Raw genomic sequence first — 18360 nt, forward strand, 5'->3', positions numbered from 1 at the left:
CGACTAAATCAACTGTAGATTTGGTCGACAAAAATCTTATGATATTTAGTCGACTAAAACTAGAGTAAACTAAAATAAAACATTCCAGGTGACTAAAATGTGACTAAAACTAAATGAAAACTATTCAAGAGACTATGACTAAAACTACCATCTAAATTTGCTGCACTGGCATGCAGGCACGCACGCAGGCCTGTCATGTCCAAGTCCATAATATCAGGTCAGGTGTGGGTACTGGGTAGGCGTTCTTCTGTGCAGGTATTCGTCAGGTGTGCAGTATTTAACCCATTCTGGGCGGGAACCCCTTTTGGGGTTTTAAGCATTATACGTTACACTTTAGCTATTGAAAAAATAGCAGATCTAAAAGCTCATAGCGCTGCACTTGGCACTGACACAGAAACATTTAGAAGACGATTTAGAAGACATTCGTCCACAGGCCTAAATGGGTCAATGTGCTGCAGTGAGTTCCTCCAGTAAGTCTCCTCCGTGTCCTCCTCACAGAAAACTCTTCATCCTCCTCTTCATCATCATGAAGACTCTGCCTCTGTTGGCTGTCCTCCTGCTGATGCTGTGGACGCCGGCTGAGGGAGGGGTCGCCAACAGCTTTACCGACAACAATCAAGGCTGTCCTCAATTCTTCTTCCCCAACCCGGCGCACCAGAACCAACGCATCATCCCCAGCGTCCTCTTCGGCGTGGATACGACCAACTACGCAACCATCTGCCAGGTGTTTCGCGGCACGCCCTGGTTTGCCACTCTCTATGACAAGAGACGCAGGATTCCTGTGTACTCGGCATACGCCTTTGACCCCAATATTAAGAGTGAAGGAAAGGTGATCAGAGAATGGAAGACTGAACTTCAGGTGAGTCTCGCATGTAAAAAAGTAGTAAATGTACTGTACAAAATAGGTTTACCAGGTGGTCTAGAGACTAGAGTAGTGTCTGTGGGTTTCATAAATATTGAACAGCTGCTATTTTAATTGTTTTGTTTTCATTTCCTAATGGTTTTGGACTGGCATGTGATATTTGACAGTGTATAAAGTTAGGCTATGTAAACAATATACAATGTTCAATTGGTTGACAAACGGATTACGCCATTTTTCAGATGGATAATGATCACCAGGCTCTGGATCGAGACTATAGAGCACATACTAAGATCGGCAGCCATGGTAAAGAGGATTACACCAGAGGCCACCTGTACCCGTGTAGTTATGGAGGAGGCAAAGATGGCAAAGAGTCCACCTGCACTCTCACAAACGCAGCACCACAGCTCAACAGTCATAACGGAGAATGGGCAACGCAGGTTGAGGAGCCACTGCAATTGGAGATAAAAAGCAAATGCAAAGGGAAAGCGTACATGGTTACTGGGGTGGTTCCATCAGCGACCTGGCTGCCGATAAAAAGGGGAACACAGACAGTGGCAGAAGGACTGAACGTGCCCAGTTATTTCTGGACGGCTTACTGTTGTGACGGTAAAACTGTCGGCCGTGTCTCTGGAGCCCGTCTGTCAAAGCATAAGGACGTAGCGTTGAAAGCGAGCGATTTCATGGAGAAGATGAAAGTGTTTGAATTGGAGAACAGGCTTGGTAGAATGAAAAAAAGGAAGAGAGGCGAAGACGCCGTCCCATATAAATTGTTTGGAGGGATTCAGGGGTGTGGTGGTCGTGAGTGACACGCGTAGGGTCATGATCTGCATTCGGCCAATGAGACTGTGGCGTCATGGTGCATTCGGCCAATGAGACTGTGGTGTCATGGTGCATTCGGTCAATGTGATTTAGATTAGCATTGCACGTTTGTCCTAGTCACGACAACGGGCCACACCATATTTGATCTGTCCAAAGATTGTCATGTCATGTGAAAGCAGGGAACCACAGCTTCCAATTGACATATTGGTTGTTCAGTTTAGAGTCTCAGTCAAAAATAAAAAAGGAAAGAATTCAGAATATTATTGTCTCGCCTGATATCATTGAGGATGCGGTAGGACGTGTACACACGTCCATTGCATACATCGATTGTATTCCCTAGGACGTGTGGACACGTCGGATGGACGGAACCTGTTAAAGGACAACTTTAGTTTTTTTCAACCAAGGTTCATGTTTTAGGTTGTTATTAGAGAAAGTTAAAGATGAGCGTTATTTCCTTTTTTCATTTGCTGCTTTCTTTCGTTTTACGGATTCTAGCTGTTTTTGACATGGGGCTGGGGCATTCGAGCATGGCAGTTAATATGTTTTTTTCTTTTTACAAAATGTTAGTTATATATTTTTTGTATTATTTGCTAAAGTCCTTCCTACTAGACCCCAATAAATTACATCTCACACTAGGATCTACTAACTGTGTCTCTGTATCAAAAGGAGTCACATATAGTCTACTGTATAGTCTACTCTGGTTGCACCATCATGATGTCATGAGCACATCATCCCTTGACTGGCCAATAGGATATGTAACTCTTTACTTTACATTTTATTTGACTGAAAATCACAAAAAATAAAATGATCTTTCCTTCATTTGTCGGTGTCATGTCTATTCATTCCTCTACATTATGCTACTATTTGGGTCTATTAAGGTATTTTACATTGTCTATTTTTTTATTTATTTTTTATTTTTCAAAATGGTCTTAAAAGATGAGTCAAATATAAGACTAAACAGATGAAACACAGCGTGAATCAGTTAATCTTACCTGCTGTGTTTCAGTGGTTGAGCTGCTAACAAATTTCCTCCTGCTACTTAACGACAACACTGTTTTGAAACTACATGCACGTTTAAGTTCTTTGTATACGCTGGTGTGCCTTCAGGTGACATGAGCTACTGAAACACTTGTCACAATGTTTACATTGGAAAGGTTTTTCTCCAGTATGGACACAAAGGTGTTTCTTCAGAGTACCTGACTCCCTGAAACAGTGTACCTAGGCCTAGTATAGACTGTATTATTTATTGCTGCTGCTGCTGCTGCTGCTGCTGCTACTACACTGGTTGTTTATTATGATCACATTTTAACAAACAAGCAAAGAGACATTCGACTCGTGTTCCATGTTAAAAGATGAGTCAATAAGTTAAAAGATAAATGTAGTAAAAACACAACGTGGTGAGTTCTTCATCTTTTTACCTGTACCCAGCTAACATTTCCCCGCTAGCTACCGCCTCCCGCTGTCGCCTTCACAGCGTAGCACGCCCGGGCTGGCTTGGCCTTCCCCCCGCTGTCCGCGCGTCAAACGATCGCGATCAGTTACTTTTTAATGCGATCGTGAATTTACAGCGATTTACAGTCCCTCCTCACGCTGACGTAAGGCTTGCCTCCCCCGCCCGTCTCTCTCTCTCTCTCTCAGACAAGGATGTGCATTATATGTATAAAATACATAATTTTTTAACTATTGAATATAATTAAGTGGATTCTTCTTCTACTTCTTCTTCTTGCGGTTATATTTATTATTATTATTATTGTTGTTGTTATTACCTAGCCTGGAGCCGAGGCTTTACCCGGCATGCATTGCAGTGTTGTTGTTTTTGTTGAATCGACGTACGGGGGTGGAGGCAGTCGCAGAAGACAAGACTCTCCAACAAATGCTTATATTAGTTCTTACACAGTTTTTCTCCGGAGAAATTCAGTTGAAAGGTCAGTGTATTTTTATATCCGATATCTACCGTGTGTAGTGTAATTGCACGTGTTAAAATCGTTTCGATCTTTATCTGTGTATGTTTCCCTCTAGCTAGCTAGCCTAGCTACCTGGGCAATCTATTGTTTGGACGAGGGGATAAGGTTAGCATTAGCAAACGTATAACTCATGCTATTTTAACAGGTAACTTCTTATTGTGTTGATAAGTCCTTAAACACAATTATTCGAATTAGATAAGATTTGATACGTTGCTTGTGTAGACTACATAAACAGCATTTAGCTGTAAATCACATTTTTTGTCATTCTTTGTTTTAGAACTTCTCCTATGGTACCACATCAATACAGCATGGGGTCTGTGTGTATGTGGGGTCTGCAAGGCTAAATCTTCGTCAAATGTCTGTCTTGCAAATGTAAAAAATATCACATAGTAGGCTAATGTTTAAAACAGACTTTTTTTGTTATTCTATTATAGGTGCAGATGCAGTGACCAAAATGAGCATTGCCATGCAGGTACGTTCTTCTGAGCCATTTCTTTTACTCTTCTCTCTGTTGTCTCCTCTAAAGGAACTTTGCTAGGCCACAATTGCAAATAAAGATTTGTCTAATTACAACACATTTTGATTTAATTTTTGTCATTTTGTTGTTTTATTCTAAGCCTGATTTTTACACTTGGTTGCATGCTGAATATAGCTGGTCTACAAGCTCGCAGCACATTGTGTGCTTGTAGATCTTCTGTTTTCATCAAATTGATTTTTATGTACATACAATGTTTACCATTTTGTTGTTACTGTGATTTCAGACACAGGACTTGGATCTGTTGGGCGTACAAACGGTAAGAACATTTCTACCACTGAATTAAGGTTGCATGCTACAAGCTCTCTTGCCTCAAGTTTGCTGTTACATTTGAAAGAAATTTGACTTGAATTTGATTTCATTTTACAGACAAGGTGACATGCTGTACAGAGCTGAGACATCGTTCTTTAATTTAAGGTAATTGTTCATTTTACCAAGGACAGAAAATTGGCACCCAACAATGTGTAACTGTGTACCATTGTTACCATCATAAGATTTTAAATGACTGAGGTGTATTATGATGAGTACTGTGGCACTCTGTGCCACACTATGAGCTTGTAGATCTGCTATTTTTCAACAGATAACAGCTTTTTAAAAGTGATGGTAGGTAGGCCTATGATTAAGGTGAAAATAATTTATTTAATTAATTCTGTGATTTCAGACGAACTTTCGCTGGAGGAAGACCTATCGACTTCAAATGCAACCTCTGCTGGAAAGGCTACCACCAGTCGGGTTTCCCTGACCCTCTACTATACGCAACATCCAGACCTCAAGGAACGCACCCAGCTTTCCGTGCTCGGACATACAGACATGGGGACATACATACATTGCTACGCTCAGAAACTCCTGACTCCACTCAGAAGAGAATTGGTGTTTTAAAGACTTAAGCACTTACACTTGAGAACTGATGTCTTCTAAATCCTCACAGATTTTAGTTAAAACATTTGCTGCAAAATAATATATATTTACAGATTTGTGCCACATTTTCACGATGTTTCAAAATTAGCAAATCTACAAACTCGTTTTCAACAGCTTACAGCTTTTTAAATAATGGTTAAAGTGGCTAAAACCAGGGGATCTTGGACTTCAGTGACAGGGACCTGGGGTCTGAGAGCCGGAGACGTTGGACAGGGTGCATTTTGGAACTTCTGCTGGCGGCCACCACCAGTCAGGCTTCATAAAGGAAGGAAACGGACAGGCACGGCAGGCAGCTCATCAAATGGTGGTCCGTGGCTCAAATGCTGAATAACTTTGGCATGAAAAGGGTTCAAACCCACCGCTATAGGGGTTTCATTGAATTTCTTGAATGTATGCTGCACGATTTCTTGCTCAAAAGGTGAATCTCGATTGTGTGTTCTGTTTATTGCTGTGTAACTGTTATTGCAACATTACTGGGCCTACATAACTAACTCCACACAGAATAGACTTGGTGTTTTATAGAAATTAAACTTGAACTGATTCCACAAAATGTCTTCTAAATCCTCGCAGATTTTAGTTAAAACGTTCACTGTGTTTGGGCCACATTTTAGTATTAGCAAATCTACAAGCTTGTGAGCTTGTAAATCTGCCAACAATCTAACAGCTTTTAAAATTATGGTTAAAGTGTTTGAATGGTATGACTGTTTTCTGAAAAGCCTAGATGTTTCTGTATCATTGGTGTTCAAACGATTTACTCCAATCTGAAAATATGTTGTTCCAGGGACCGCGCTACGAGCTTGTAGGTCTGCTATTTAGTTTTATCCTGAAAATGTGCAAATCTTTGAATATATATTGTTTCAGAGCAAACGTTTTTAAACTCATCTTTGCTTCTGGGTAGTCCCTGGAACAACATATTTTCAGATACTGTAGGTGTCTGCGGCCAATTTCATAATATTTCTGGGGTCCTTGACATAACATAATTTGAGAACCACTAATATAGAAACATAGGTTTTTCAGAAAACTGTGGAAATGTGGACACAATCTTATCCAACATGTTCTGGTGGTTTCAGGAAAGTTGGTGTTTTATAGATTTTAGAAGCCAGTGGTTCTCAGAGTGGTCTTAAAGTGCATTCTCAGCAAAATGACATAAAAATCAACCACTTGTATTCTAAACTTGGTTGTTTACATATTTTTTCTATGTGCCTAAATGATTTCATTGTAACCTTTTTTTTTCCTAATAAAGAAACAAAATTAAGTATACATTTGCTGCTTTATTATGTTTCTATAAATATGTGGGAGGGAGGTGAGCATGGGGGAGGATCGAGGATATATGGGGGGGGGGGGGGGGGTGTCATAAGACAGCTCCACGCTGTCCTGCTGCTGCCGTCGTAGCTGACGTTCGAGTCGCGGCAGAGAAGCGGGGCGCCGGCTACACGCGCGTCGGCGCGCACGGCACACGCTGATCAAGAACGACGCGGCCACATCGTGCGACGCGCCCGGCGGAGGACACGATCGGCGGCGCGCGGCGACCGCCTCCCGCAGGCGGCGCGCCATAACTTGCTAGCTGGGTAGCTGTGTTTCTTTCAGTAGTTGAGCTGCTAACAAACAAACGTGCTCCTGCTGCTTAACGACCACACTGTTTTCAAACCGCCTTTTAGTTTGCACTTTGCTATGCATATTAAACTGTCAACAGTCAGACGCCATAATGGTGTTTTAACAAACTTCTTATTGTTGTTCCGTTTGTAGATTTTAGCAGCAGCTGACGAAACTAATACCGAGCGCGAGCCGCCGGAAAACACACATATCATTGTGCACATGCGCACTAGCGCTGCTGGAGCGTACGGTGCACTAAATATAAACAGTCACTAGAGGGAGCAATGGTACAGTGTATTACAGTGGGGAGCAGCTATGGAAAAGCTGCTATGGCCTATATCCAGTCATTTTATAGTAACATGTAGGCTTAGCGGGTGCTTTATCCAGTCATTTTGTGGCATAAACAAGAAGTTGAAGGATCAAATTAAGTCTGATAATGATGTACCGTCACGTCACCACATGGCATGTTCACATCGTGTGTATTTTACATCACTTGAGACCATTTTTCAAATAATAGATTTTAGAACTAGATAGAACTAATTAGAATTTAGAACATTTTATTTTCGCAGATGGTCAATATCAAATTGCGGGACTTTTTGAGTTTAAAACTTTCTGGAAAAAAAGTTATTATTTTCTAATATATTATTATTTTATCTTACAGAGTATTCCTTAGAGATTATGTTTTCAGTAATTGCCAAGCTCAGGCATGTTCTGATTTTAGATATTTAATCAAAAAACAGAGATGGTAACTCATTTTTGGTCAACTATGTTACGGACAAAAACTGTAATTGTCTGTATATGGATAAATGTCAGATTTTTAAACAAATCATTGTTCTTGGAAGAATATGCGTCCGCTTACCTTCATTTTCAATTATAATCTCCAATTATTAACGGAAATGTGTTTTTTTTGCATTAAACCTCCTAATTTCACAGAATGCTGTTACCGGTCCAGATGTTTTCTCCTAAAACTCCTGAAATTCATGATAATTTTATTGAAAAAATTATACTGAGCTACATATTTCACTGCTACTAAGTTGCTAAGTCATTTACTTGGAGTTTATGGAACAACTATATATATGTTTTCTTTAAAAACCTAATGGTAACTTAGTTGACAGCATGGTAACATAGTTGACTAAAGTAACAGAGTTGACTGGACATGAAAAAGTATAATGATTTATTTATCAAATAACCTAATCATGAATAAAATGAATTCATGATTATTATTGTATGTTAGCAAACTGCATATTCCACCTCTTAGTGTATTGAATTAAGACCATTTGATATATTGACAAACAAATACAGATAGTTAACATGGAACACTTGCCAGTTTATTAACACAGATTTTACAGACATTGTAAAATGTGCTCCTAACCTGCAAAAAGAAAACGCCGTGTGAAGTGAGTGGTGCAACTCCGTGGGGGGGTCCCCGGAGGTTTTCGTGCTCAGACGGACACAGACAGCTAGCCAGCCAGCCAGGGACGGACACAGCCAGAGACACACATAGCTGTCTATAGGAGTGGTTGCACCACTAAAAAAACACTCTTAGCTTACCACTATAGATGACTTTCATTCTATGCTTTCACATCGAGGGACAGTGACTGCAGACTACACACTTGTAGACAGATGATTCCTCATGGAGGGCGTCCCCCTGGGATTGGCCCTAGCCAGGAAAGTCACCAGCCTGACAGGGTGGGGGCCCACCCACAGTGACAGGATGACCAGGGGTGTGTAGGACGGAGCCCTGAGGCTTGCCCACATCAACTCCTGAATTTCTTTCTTTCCCTAAGCTTTTCAAACCATTCATACAAGTTTGCCATGTTCTGGTAAGAATCGAGAACACTACGACCATGTGCTACATCAACAGGAAAGGGGGACTGAAGTCTCTACGCCTGCACATGTTTGGCACACAGGCTGTTGACGTGGTGCGACAAACACCTCTTGTCACTCACGGCCTGTCACGTCCGGGACTCCTGAATACAGGGACTGGTGTGCATTCCGTTACCACAACTGGTCCTTTGCAGAGGTGGCGGCCCAGATATGGGACAGGTTCGGGGCACCCGAGGTGGACCTGTTAGCCTCAGAGAAAAACAAGAAGTGTTGACTCCTTTATCTCCCTGGCAGGATCACCAACCCTAGGCCTGGATGCCATGGAACAGGCACTGGCCCAAGGGTCTGCTCTACGCATTCACTATTGGACCCGATTCCTCCCGTTCTGGCCAGTGTGAGGACTCCAGCCTGGAGGCAAGAAATATTTCCCCTCCTTTACGACCAGCCTTGGTGGCTCCTCCTATGGAGGGACCTGCTCACGCAGGCAGGGCGCAAGATCTTCCACCCACATCCACAGGACCTGGGCCTCTGGGTCTGGCCTGTGAGGGGTCAAACCTGAACGCAGAGGGCCTGCCCCCGAATGTCGTCGCAATGATTCTAGGCGCCAGGGCCCTGGCGACTATAGACAACAGTACAGCATCGCTTGGAACATGTTTGAACGTTGGTGCTCGGCTAGACCTCATCGGGTGGTCCCGTTCCAGGCCTCGGTGTTGCACATTCTGACCTTCCTGCAGGAGATCCTGGATAGAGGCCTGGAAGGTCAACTTGGCAGCCATTTCGGCATACCACGTCGGCATAAAGCAAGATGGTGGTTCGACAGTTCAAGAGAGGCGTCAAGCGTGCCTGTGCGGTTTCCAGATCTCTGGTCCCGTCCTGGGATCTGACTCTGGTACTGGCCCTATCACATCATTCCTTTGAGCCGCTGGAGAAGGTGCAGGACCTGAAGTTCCTTCCACTCTATTGGTTGCCCTGACAACTGCAAAGCGTGCTAGTGACATGCATGCACTCTTGGTCAGCCCGAGCTGCATGAGATTTAGTGGGAACTCAGGGTGTCTATTAGGCCGAACCTGGTTTTCATGCCTAATAATTTCCCCTCTGTGAGTGCTCCAGTCGACCTAGTGGCGTTCCATCCGCCTTTGTTCTCCTCGGTGGAGGACAGGAGACTGAATCTACCCGGTTAGGGCATTTAAACTGTATGCGGACAGAACTGCTCCCTTCAGGAAGGGTGATAAGTTATTTGTGGCATGGTCAAGGGAAAACCCATATCAAAGGTAAGACTTTCAAAATGGATTATGGAGCCATAGAGCGGAATATAGCCCCCAGAGGGTCTGAGGGCACACTCTACTATAGAGGCATGTCTGCATCCTGGGTATGCCTCCCTTTTTGCAGGGTCGGCATCTCGCCGGGGACAAATTACCAACGCTGCTTCTCTGCAGGTGATAATCGTGACATTTTCCCGAAAAACATGTTTGTCTTTTATTATATTTATTTATTTAATATTTAAAACAGTGTTTTTATTTACTGTACAGTTAGAATAGTAAATTAACTGCTGAAAACTATAAGAACATGACATGAGTGTCAACTATGTTACTCTTAGTCCACTAAGTTACCTATACAAGGGTAACATAGTTGACAGTAACATAGTTGACATATTTGCTGTTTTCTGGTCTAAAAATCAACATGGCTGCCTATCACCAAACACCACATGGCATTTTTACAGAAAGATTCTTCTAAATATTAGATCCACGTTTGAGAAAAGTTGAAATTAAAAGTTATTTATAACAATATTGTAGTAACACTGTTGACATGCGATAATTCCACACATGACTCACACACTACTTCATGTTAAATATTGAAGAAAGAGGAGAAAGAACATACATTGGAGCCATGCCAGTCTGTTCATCAGTAGTTAATGACATCATGTGTAGTAGGTCATGTGATTTAGAAATGACACACCCCCTTGAGAGGTGCTTTTGTAATGGGTAACTTAGTTGACAGTGACTTCTCGGACACGGATAAAATGTGTTATTTTCCATATAATAGTTGATATATTGCCAAAAACATTATATATGAAATGATTATCTTAGCCGTATAAAAATAAAATTATCAAAACAATTTTTGATTAAGCTCATTTTATTGCTGTTTAACTAATTAGAAGATGGTTGTTATTACATTCGGACAGTAACTTAGTTGACATTTTAGTGATATCCAGCCATTTTTGTATTAATTAATGATAAAATTTGTATAAATAAGTATAGTATTTGTAAAGACAGGATCATAATGATCATAAATAGCATTAGTTTTTTTTATTTTACTAAAAGTACATACAAGTTACATCCCTCGGACTTCAAAACTCCCGCAATTTGATATGGGACCGAGGCTACTCATCTACTGCTTCTGGTTGGTGCAGTGCTCGCTGTCTGGTTGGTTTTGATTGAATACATTATGAACAGTTTGCAGAGGGGGGGAAAGCACAGGGTTCAAGTACAGTTCAATACTAAGGTATCCCCCATCATGTTTATTCAGCTTAATTCAGTTACAAACATAGGCTATCTAATCAAATTAAAGTTTGAATTATTATTATAATAATATAGTTCTAATGCAAATAAGTCAAATCAGGACATCACATGATGAATGAGTACAAGTATACACAACAAGCATTGATATGGCGTACGGCTACTGTATATTCACATCACAAATTAAAATAGGTACTTCACGGTACTTCAAGGTACTTCCCCGAAGATCCACGCATTTCAGATACACTGTAGCCTACACTCAAGACATGCTCCTTATATGGCCAGTAGCCTACATAATTCATTCCATGTTGATCTGACCCCCCGTGCCAAAGCGCCAGAGCTCGCCCAGCAGTCTGCCGTCACCTCGCGCTTTATGGCGTCTTACTGGTAAAGATTGCTATTTCACAAGCAGATCAGGCTGTATGGCGCAGTTTCACCACTGAACACTGAACTCAATTGTCTCTCCTCCCTTTTTTTGACCTCCAATGTCTGGCTTATTTTTGTCATAATATGGCACTTGGCACGGGACTTTTAAATGTTTGTTTAGAGCACTTTAAATAAACATTACCAGGCACCCATCACTTAACACGAGTGTGATTATTATTTATTATTATTAACTTTCTGCAACAATGGTGAGATAATTGCTTGATTGAATACTTTAACAACAATGAAGTGGTGCGATTATACAGTGGCGCTAAAAGAGTGACGCAAAAAATCCATAAGGGCTTGTTTCCATTGTGGTCCTCCTAGCAAAGCAGCACTCTAGACTCTGTCAATCAGTTCAAACCGCCTGGTCTGGTTGGGTGTAGGGGGGCCTCTAGTGGGCAAATAGTAGACAGCTCTTCATGAAACCTGCTGCCATCTACAGGTATGGACAGCCATTAGTTACTAGTACTAGTTACTTTGTAGATTTTGATTATTATTACAAAACAGAGGTACATGTCCTATACTGGAGACAAGTATTTTCAAAGTGCAGTAGCCTACTGTTACTTTACTTACTTACTATTAAATATTCTTTTCTGGAAAGGCTGCTGTCCACGACTCCACATTGTCCAAAACATCTAAAATAATTGTAAAAATAAATAAATTAATAAAGTAAAGAAAAAAAGCACGGCCCCCTCATGTATTAGGACAATATCAGTCAACAGAAAAAAGTGTTTGATGAGACTATCATGGTTAAAATGGAGTTTGAAGTTACAATGGGTTTGTATAGAAATGGTCACCCCCTTTCTATACAAACCCATTGTAACTTCAAACTACAGCCAACAGCTCAAATTAATATCAAATATCTAAATATTGAATGGAGCAACTTAAAAACCGTCTGTGGTGTCCACACATAAGCCCGTGTAGACGATAAAATTACCAAAAGTGTTTTTGAAAGTGAAATATCCCTATAAGTTTTGGGTCTGAGAGGCTAAATCTCATCAAATGGTGGTCCGTGGCTCAAATGCTGAATCAATAATAGGCCTTGATATGAAAAGGGTTGAAAGCCACTGCTTTATTGCATTTTTACTTTATGTATAGCATGTTGTGATCCTGCAATCCGTGATTCCCTCTTCTCGTGACGTCTCATGGGTCCATCTCCTTCTCCCGGCTGGACTCTTTGACCACCTGGTGAGGAACCAACAGGTGCATTACTTTACAGTTACACTGTATAGCAGTGGTTCCCAAAGTGGGGTGCAGGGACCCCCAGGGGTCCTTGAGGGAGTTGCAGGGGGTACCCAGCTAAATGAGAGTTTGGAACCAAATGCACCCTTATGGGTCTGTAACTCAGAGTGTACAAATGGAACCAAATGCCATTTGGTTCCATTTTGTACACGCACTTAAATTAACATTGATTTTACAATATAAATTAGGGGTATCAGAGATAGAAATGCCATTAGATGAGAGTCCATAGGCGTCCTTGAAATTAAACGGGTTGAGGATCTCTGCTAGGGCCGTAGAAATCTTCTTATGGAGGTCCCTGGCATATCTCTTCTAACAGGGGGCTAATTAGTGTCAATTTGGGGGTCCTTGACATGAAAATGTTTATATAGAACAGGGGTCTTCGACGTTTTTTCTGACCAAGTACCCCTCCTCAAAAGTCACTCGACATTACCTCTCCATCATGCATCTCCATGGACTTCATCACCTCGTTCTTCAGGGGTCTGTCAGGGGTGTCGTTGGTCTTTCTATAGTCTGAAGGGGTACAACATCATGTTTAAGGCCTGCTGGAAGTCATTTTCACCTTCAACACTGGCTTCAAAAGGCAAAGCTTAGATTTGAATGTTGTTTTCTAATAATGTGTGATTTCCATTTACCTTTATTTAATCAGGGAAGACCAGAACAAACAACCCAATGCTCTAGATTAAGAACTCCACTGACACATGCCTTCTCTATTTGAGCGACCACATCAAACACGAGGTGGATGCTGGAAAATACTGCGGCATGGTCATGCTGGACCTCCAAAAGGCTTTTGACACCGTGAACCACTCCATACTGGTTAACAAGCTTAAAGCTATTGGTTTTGATAGCACATCAGTGAGCTGGATGCAATCCTACCTGGAGGGGAGAGAACAGATGGTGGAAGTGAACGGAACACTGTCCCCCCCCCTCCCAGTGAGCTGTGGCGTCCCACAAGGAAGCATACTAGGGCCTTTACTGTTCCTAATATATGTAAACGACATGACTTCAGCTTGTGACTGCAACTTGTTCCTGTTCGCAGACGACTCAGCACTGCTGGTCTCGGACAGGAACAAACTGCAGGTTGAAAAGACCCTCAGCTCTGAACTCGGTAGAATCTGCACCTGGCTCGCTGATAACAAACTATCCTTACACCTGGGAAAAACTGAATCCATTCTCTTCGGATCAAATAGTAATCTCAAAAAGGCAGATGGCTTCTTGGTTAGAGTTGGTGATGATATTATCACACGGAAGGATCAAATTACCTACCTAGGTTCCATCTTGGAGGCCAATCTTTCCGGTGATAAGATGGCCACCAACGTAATCAAAAAAGTCAATCAAAGAACAAGATTCCTCTACAGGATCTCCTCACTGGTCGACAAAAACACCTTGAAGACCTTAACAGGAGCCCTTGTACAAGGTTTCTTTGACTATGCATCCACCTCCTGGTACCACAGCACCTCAAAGGCCCTTAAAACAAGGCTCCAGACCTCCCAAAACAAACTGGTCAGGCTCCTACTTGGCCTCACCCCCCGAACCCACCTCACCCCTGCCCACTTTGACAGGCTGGGATGGCTTAGGGTCGACGACAGAGTACAGCATCTTGCAATGGGTCTGGTCCACAAGATTAGATACACCACCAAGATACCCATGTACCTGTCTAAATACTTCCTTAATGTAAACGAAGTCCACACCCACAACACCAGAGGGAGTGCAACAAACCATGTACAACCCAGATTCGGCACAAACAAGGGACTAAATTCTTTTCGCTCCTATGCGACCAAAATGTGGAACGCCCTCACCCTAAAAAGTGAGACTGGGCTGAAGTAATATTTAATTAATAAATATGTATTCATGTTGCTTATAAAAAGGACTGTGTGCCGTTTACAATGAAATTGAGCTGAATTAAACGATATAATGCACTGTATTTTACTCAACTTTCTTTGCATAAAATCAGGTAGGAATCACTGAGTAGAATTTAATTGTATTGTTGAGTCATTGCATTTATTTAGGAATTATGTAAGTTTTATTCATATGGGAGAAGGTGTTTTCATACCAATTTTAGTTATTTATGAATTGCATTTACACAATGTTGTCTGAATAAAATCAGCTCTCCATAACTGACTAGAATTTAATTATATGTGTCACTAAAAACGATAGATGTAGAAAATGAGTAGTTTTTACTCATTGGTTGTATGTAGATGTTAATCACTGTCCCAATCAGTTCAACACGGTGCAGGTGTTGGAACTTCTAGCTGCTGGCCTGCTGCTTGTATTTTCTTTCTGTCGTCTGGAACTATATAAACTTGGACCATTTTCCCCAAAGAAAGGTAAGATGTTTATTATAAGTTGCTGTAGCAGCTGAACATTGTTTTGTGTTACTGTCTGCAAGTTTAGTTTAGCCCTGGCTGAAACTGAAACATGTCGTCTGTCACCCGTCTGCTCTGTCATGATTGATGTGACTTCATGTATAATATTTATCCAGTGTGTGCATGTGACTGTGTATTGGTTGGTTTAAAGTTATAAAACCCACCAATAAACCCAAATCCGTCACGAATTTAATGTAATCAATCTATGGAGCGCGCATACAGTCTATATGGGAGCTCGCAGCTCACAACTGGATGATGAGGCTCTGTGATGCACGCAGACAGTCACTGTAGTCACAGCCAGATATACAGCACAAATGAGAACATGTGTCCCGACCCAAAAACACTGAGTTAAACTTGTCGTGCTGAAAATGCGAGCTGATCTACAAGCTTACAACCCGTCACGTCCGTGACACGTTGTGAGCTTGTGGATCACTTATTTTCAGCAAGCAGAAATATGCAGGCTGTGAGTGAGAGCTTTCACAAGTTGGGGGTTCATTTTCCCATATAAAGACTAAATAAATAAAAACTATTACACATTCGGTGGCATTTCACATTGCAAAAGGGTGCAGGAAGGTTGGGCACAGGGCACCTAAATGTTGTGGGCACCTCAGTGTTGGCTATTTTTTCCAAAATGTAAAAATATAACATAAAATTAATAATGATGATGATAATAATAATTAGGAATTAATTTGGATAAGCCCAAAGTGATTTGGGCTTACTTTAAGGTTTGGACTTTATTCTGTGGTTCTATGGCTATGGGTTGTGGCAATAATTTTGGTCTACCTTTCTGAAATTTAATTTAATATCTGGACAGCTGACAGTAGGCAAAACTGTGACCTGAACTAATTTATTTGAAAGTGAACTTTCCTAACACTGCATGTAACATTATAGGCTGGCTGATGCCTTTTAATGGGCATATGCTAATCTACTTTCATTTTTGCAGGACTCTGCTTGTGATTACACCCACCGCTCACATTCTTGTTCTTGGACATGACTCAGGTGAGTAATTATGAATTACATGTGACTGCATTTAATTTCTTCAATTTGTAGACTAAAGTTGCAGCCTACCTATAGCCATAGGTCCATAGACCTATAATGCCGTTTCTGCCATTGCATTAGATTAGAGCTACTGTATGGGGCTTCCGACCTAATGCAGAACAAAAATCACACCTGTGTGAAGTGAGGGGCGCTAATATATAAAAGTCTAACTCATGTTGATTTGGTTTGGTGATGTAAAACAAACGGTGCCAACACAAACATTAAATGCCATTATCAATGAAGAGACATTATGATGTAATGAGTTACATTATGATGTAAATTTTCCCTTCATTGTCAATGGCGTTTGCAAAACAAACATTGAACTAAAGACTAACTAAAGGCTAGCGCCCCTCAAAAATGAATCATATCAATCATATCATCATATCATATCAATAGGTATGTATAATGTACATGCAATTCAGTGGTTCTCAAACCATTCCTGTCAAAGACCCCCACATGAATGTACATTGGGCCGCAGACCCCCATCTAAAATAATGTTAAATTGGCTATTGTTGAAAAAATAATATGTGGTATATGTGGTTTGAACATATACGGTACATCATTATGAGTCCTAGATTTACACTTCAACTTATTGGTTTTGCGCCAGGCTTGACACAGTTCTTGTAGCCATTTGATAAAGGTTAAAGGGATATTTCACTTTATCTTTTGGTTGTCATTTTATCATCTACTCAGGCTTATGTGACCACACCAGACAGTACGGTCAGATGATTTAGCTATCAGCATGAATGGAGTTCATAAAATGGTATTGTATGTTTAGGTAATTGTTTTGTCTTTCAGATCATGGATGAGTTCCTGAGGATAACAACGCTGTCCCTTGAATCAACATTCATGTCCAAGCTCGACGAGTACACTCCTAGTCTAATGGACCTCTTCAACACCAAGGGTGGAGCCATGGGGGTGAAGTTACAGGCCATACTACTCACGGTATTGTTCAAATACTCATTGATTATTATATTTGCTATTTTATTTCAGGCATTTTGTGATCATATTACTATGAGATACGACTGTATGATGCAGGTTGGATTTAAAGATTAATCTACAACCAGGATCATAGTAGCTTCTCATACAAAGTGGAAACGGGGAAACTAGTCTGGCTAGACATACCATTGGTCCGATATCTCAAACCCTCACCCTCACACCTAAACCTAACCGTAACCCTCTCCCAACCCTTAACGCACCCCTCACCAACCTTAATCTGGTCGTTTTAACGCACCCTGGCCTGTCCCTCACCAACATTAATCCAGTCGGACCAATGCTATGTCTAACCAAAGTATGCCCCCCCATAACAAAAGCGGCTCCAACACACCTCAAGCCAAGTTCAGTCTGGGACTCGTAAGTGTAGAAGAAGGAAGGCACTGGTGCAAACTCTGACAATTAGAGCCTGTTTTAATAACATGATTGGAAATTATGTGACTTTTCAAGGTCAATACTTAGGACCAGTGCCTTCCTTCTTCCTAACAAAAGTTGCCTACCAGTACATATAAAGCTCCCTGCTTAACATATTCACGTTTTGTTTGTAAATCCAGGGGTGCCCTAAAGGTAGATCGGCTGTAAAATATATTATTGAAGGGCGCTATATGCAGGTTTAATGTTTGTCTTTCATAAAAATGCCATTGCCAATGAACAGAGTTTAATGTTTGTTTTGTCTGTCACTGAGCAAATCGGCATATGATGTTATGTTATGATATTGCGATGATGTAAGATGATCAGGGTTGGTAGTACCCCTCACTTCACATAGGTGTGATTATTTAAATGTTAAAAGAATAATCTGACACTTAAATTGACAACAAAAAGGGGCTGTCAGCTCAAACCCAAAATGCAATACTTTTCTTTTCAAGTATTTTGAAAGTAGCTCTCAAATCAAAAAAGGGTGGGCACCTCTGGAACTTTAATCCATACAGTATGCAAGATGTAGTGGTTGTAGGAGGTGTATGTGTAGGCTCATGTGCTATACATTTTCTTTATTTACTGGGAACAATGACCTCCTGAAGTCAGCTGGTGTCCTAGACAGAAAAATGACAGGAAGTGTTTTCATTGGATATAGTGACATATTACCTGAATGATTTTCATAGGGGTTTCCTTTTAAGCCTGATATGTTAAGAAGATGCACTTTTAGTTTGAATCAGTGTTTACAACAACTTTAGATCAGTGGAATGTTTTGCATTATGAACTTGAATCTTTGTTTCCTTTTGTAATTTCAGTCTCCAAGCAACCCTGACATCAACAAGACCAGAGA

The 18360-nt window shown here is 41.2% G+C and overlaps 1 protein-coding gene and 1 long non-coding RNA gene across 2 annotated transcripts; both read left to right on the forward strand.

Annotated features, from left to right (window-relative positions):
• Nucleotides 1-504: 504 nt before the first annotated feature.
• LOC308336286 (endonuclease domain-containing 1 protein-like) lies at nucleotides 505-1977 on the forward strand. The gene is made up of 2 exons (XM_080793605.1): nucleotides 505-859; nucleotides 1102-1977. The coding sequence occupies exons 1-2, from the start codon at nucleotides 527-529 to the stop codon at nucleotides 1666-1668; spliced, it is 900 nt and encodes a 299-aa protein (XP_080649731.1). The 5' UTR covers nucleotides 505-526; the 3' UTR covers nucleotides 1669-1977.
• A 2102-nt stretch (nucleotides 1978-4079) lies between these two features.
• LOC308336186 lies at nucleotides 4080-6233 on the forward strand. Its single transcript, XR_013966128.1, has 4 exons — nucleotides 4080-4117; nucleotides 4407-4439; nucleotides 4550-4597; nucleotides 4842-6233. It is a non-coding gene; the product is annotated as an uncharacterized lncRNA (long non-coding RNA).
• The last annotated feature ends 12127 nt before the right edge of the window (nucleotides 6234-18360 follow it).

This window comes from Protomyctophum bolini, assembly GCF_963924005.1.
Source record: "Protomyctophum bolini genome assembly, chromosome: 21".
Lineage (NCBI taxonomy): Eukaryota > Metazoa > Chordata > Actinopteri > Myctophiformes > Myctophidae > Protomyctophum > Protomyctophum bolini.

Bases quoted from the DNA above. Each gene is read 5' to 3' on its own strand.
- LOC308336286 (XM_080793605.1), top strand. From the start codon at position 527: ATGAAGACTCTGCCTCTGTTGGCTGTCCTCCTGCTGATGCTGTGGACG. The intron at 860-1,101 runs GTGAGTCTCGCA...GCCATTTTTCAG, and splicing joins AATGGAAGACTGAACTTCAG to ATGGATAATGATCACCAGGC.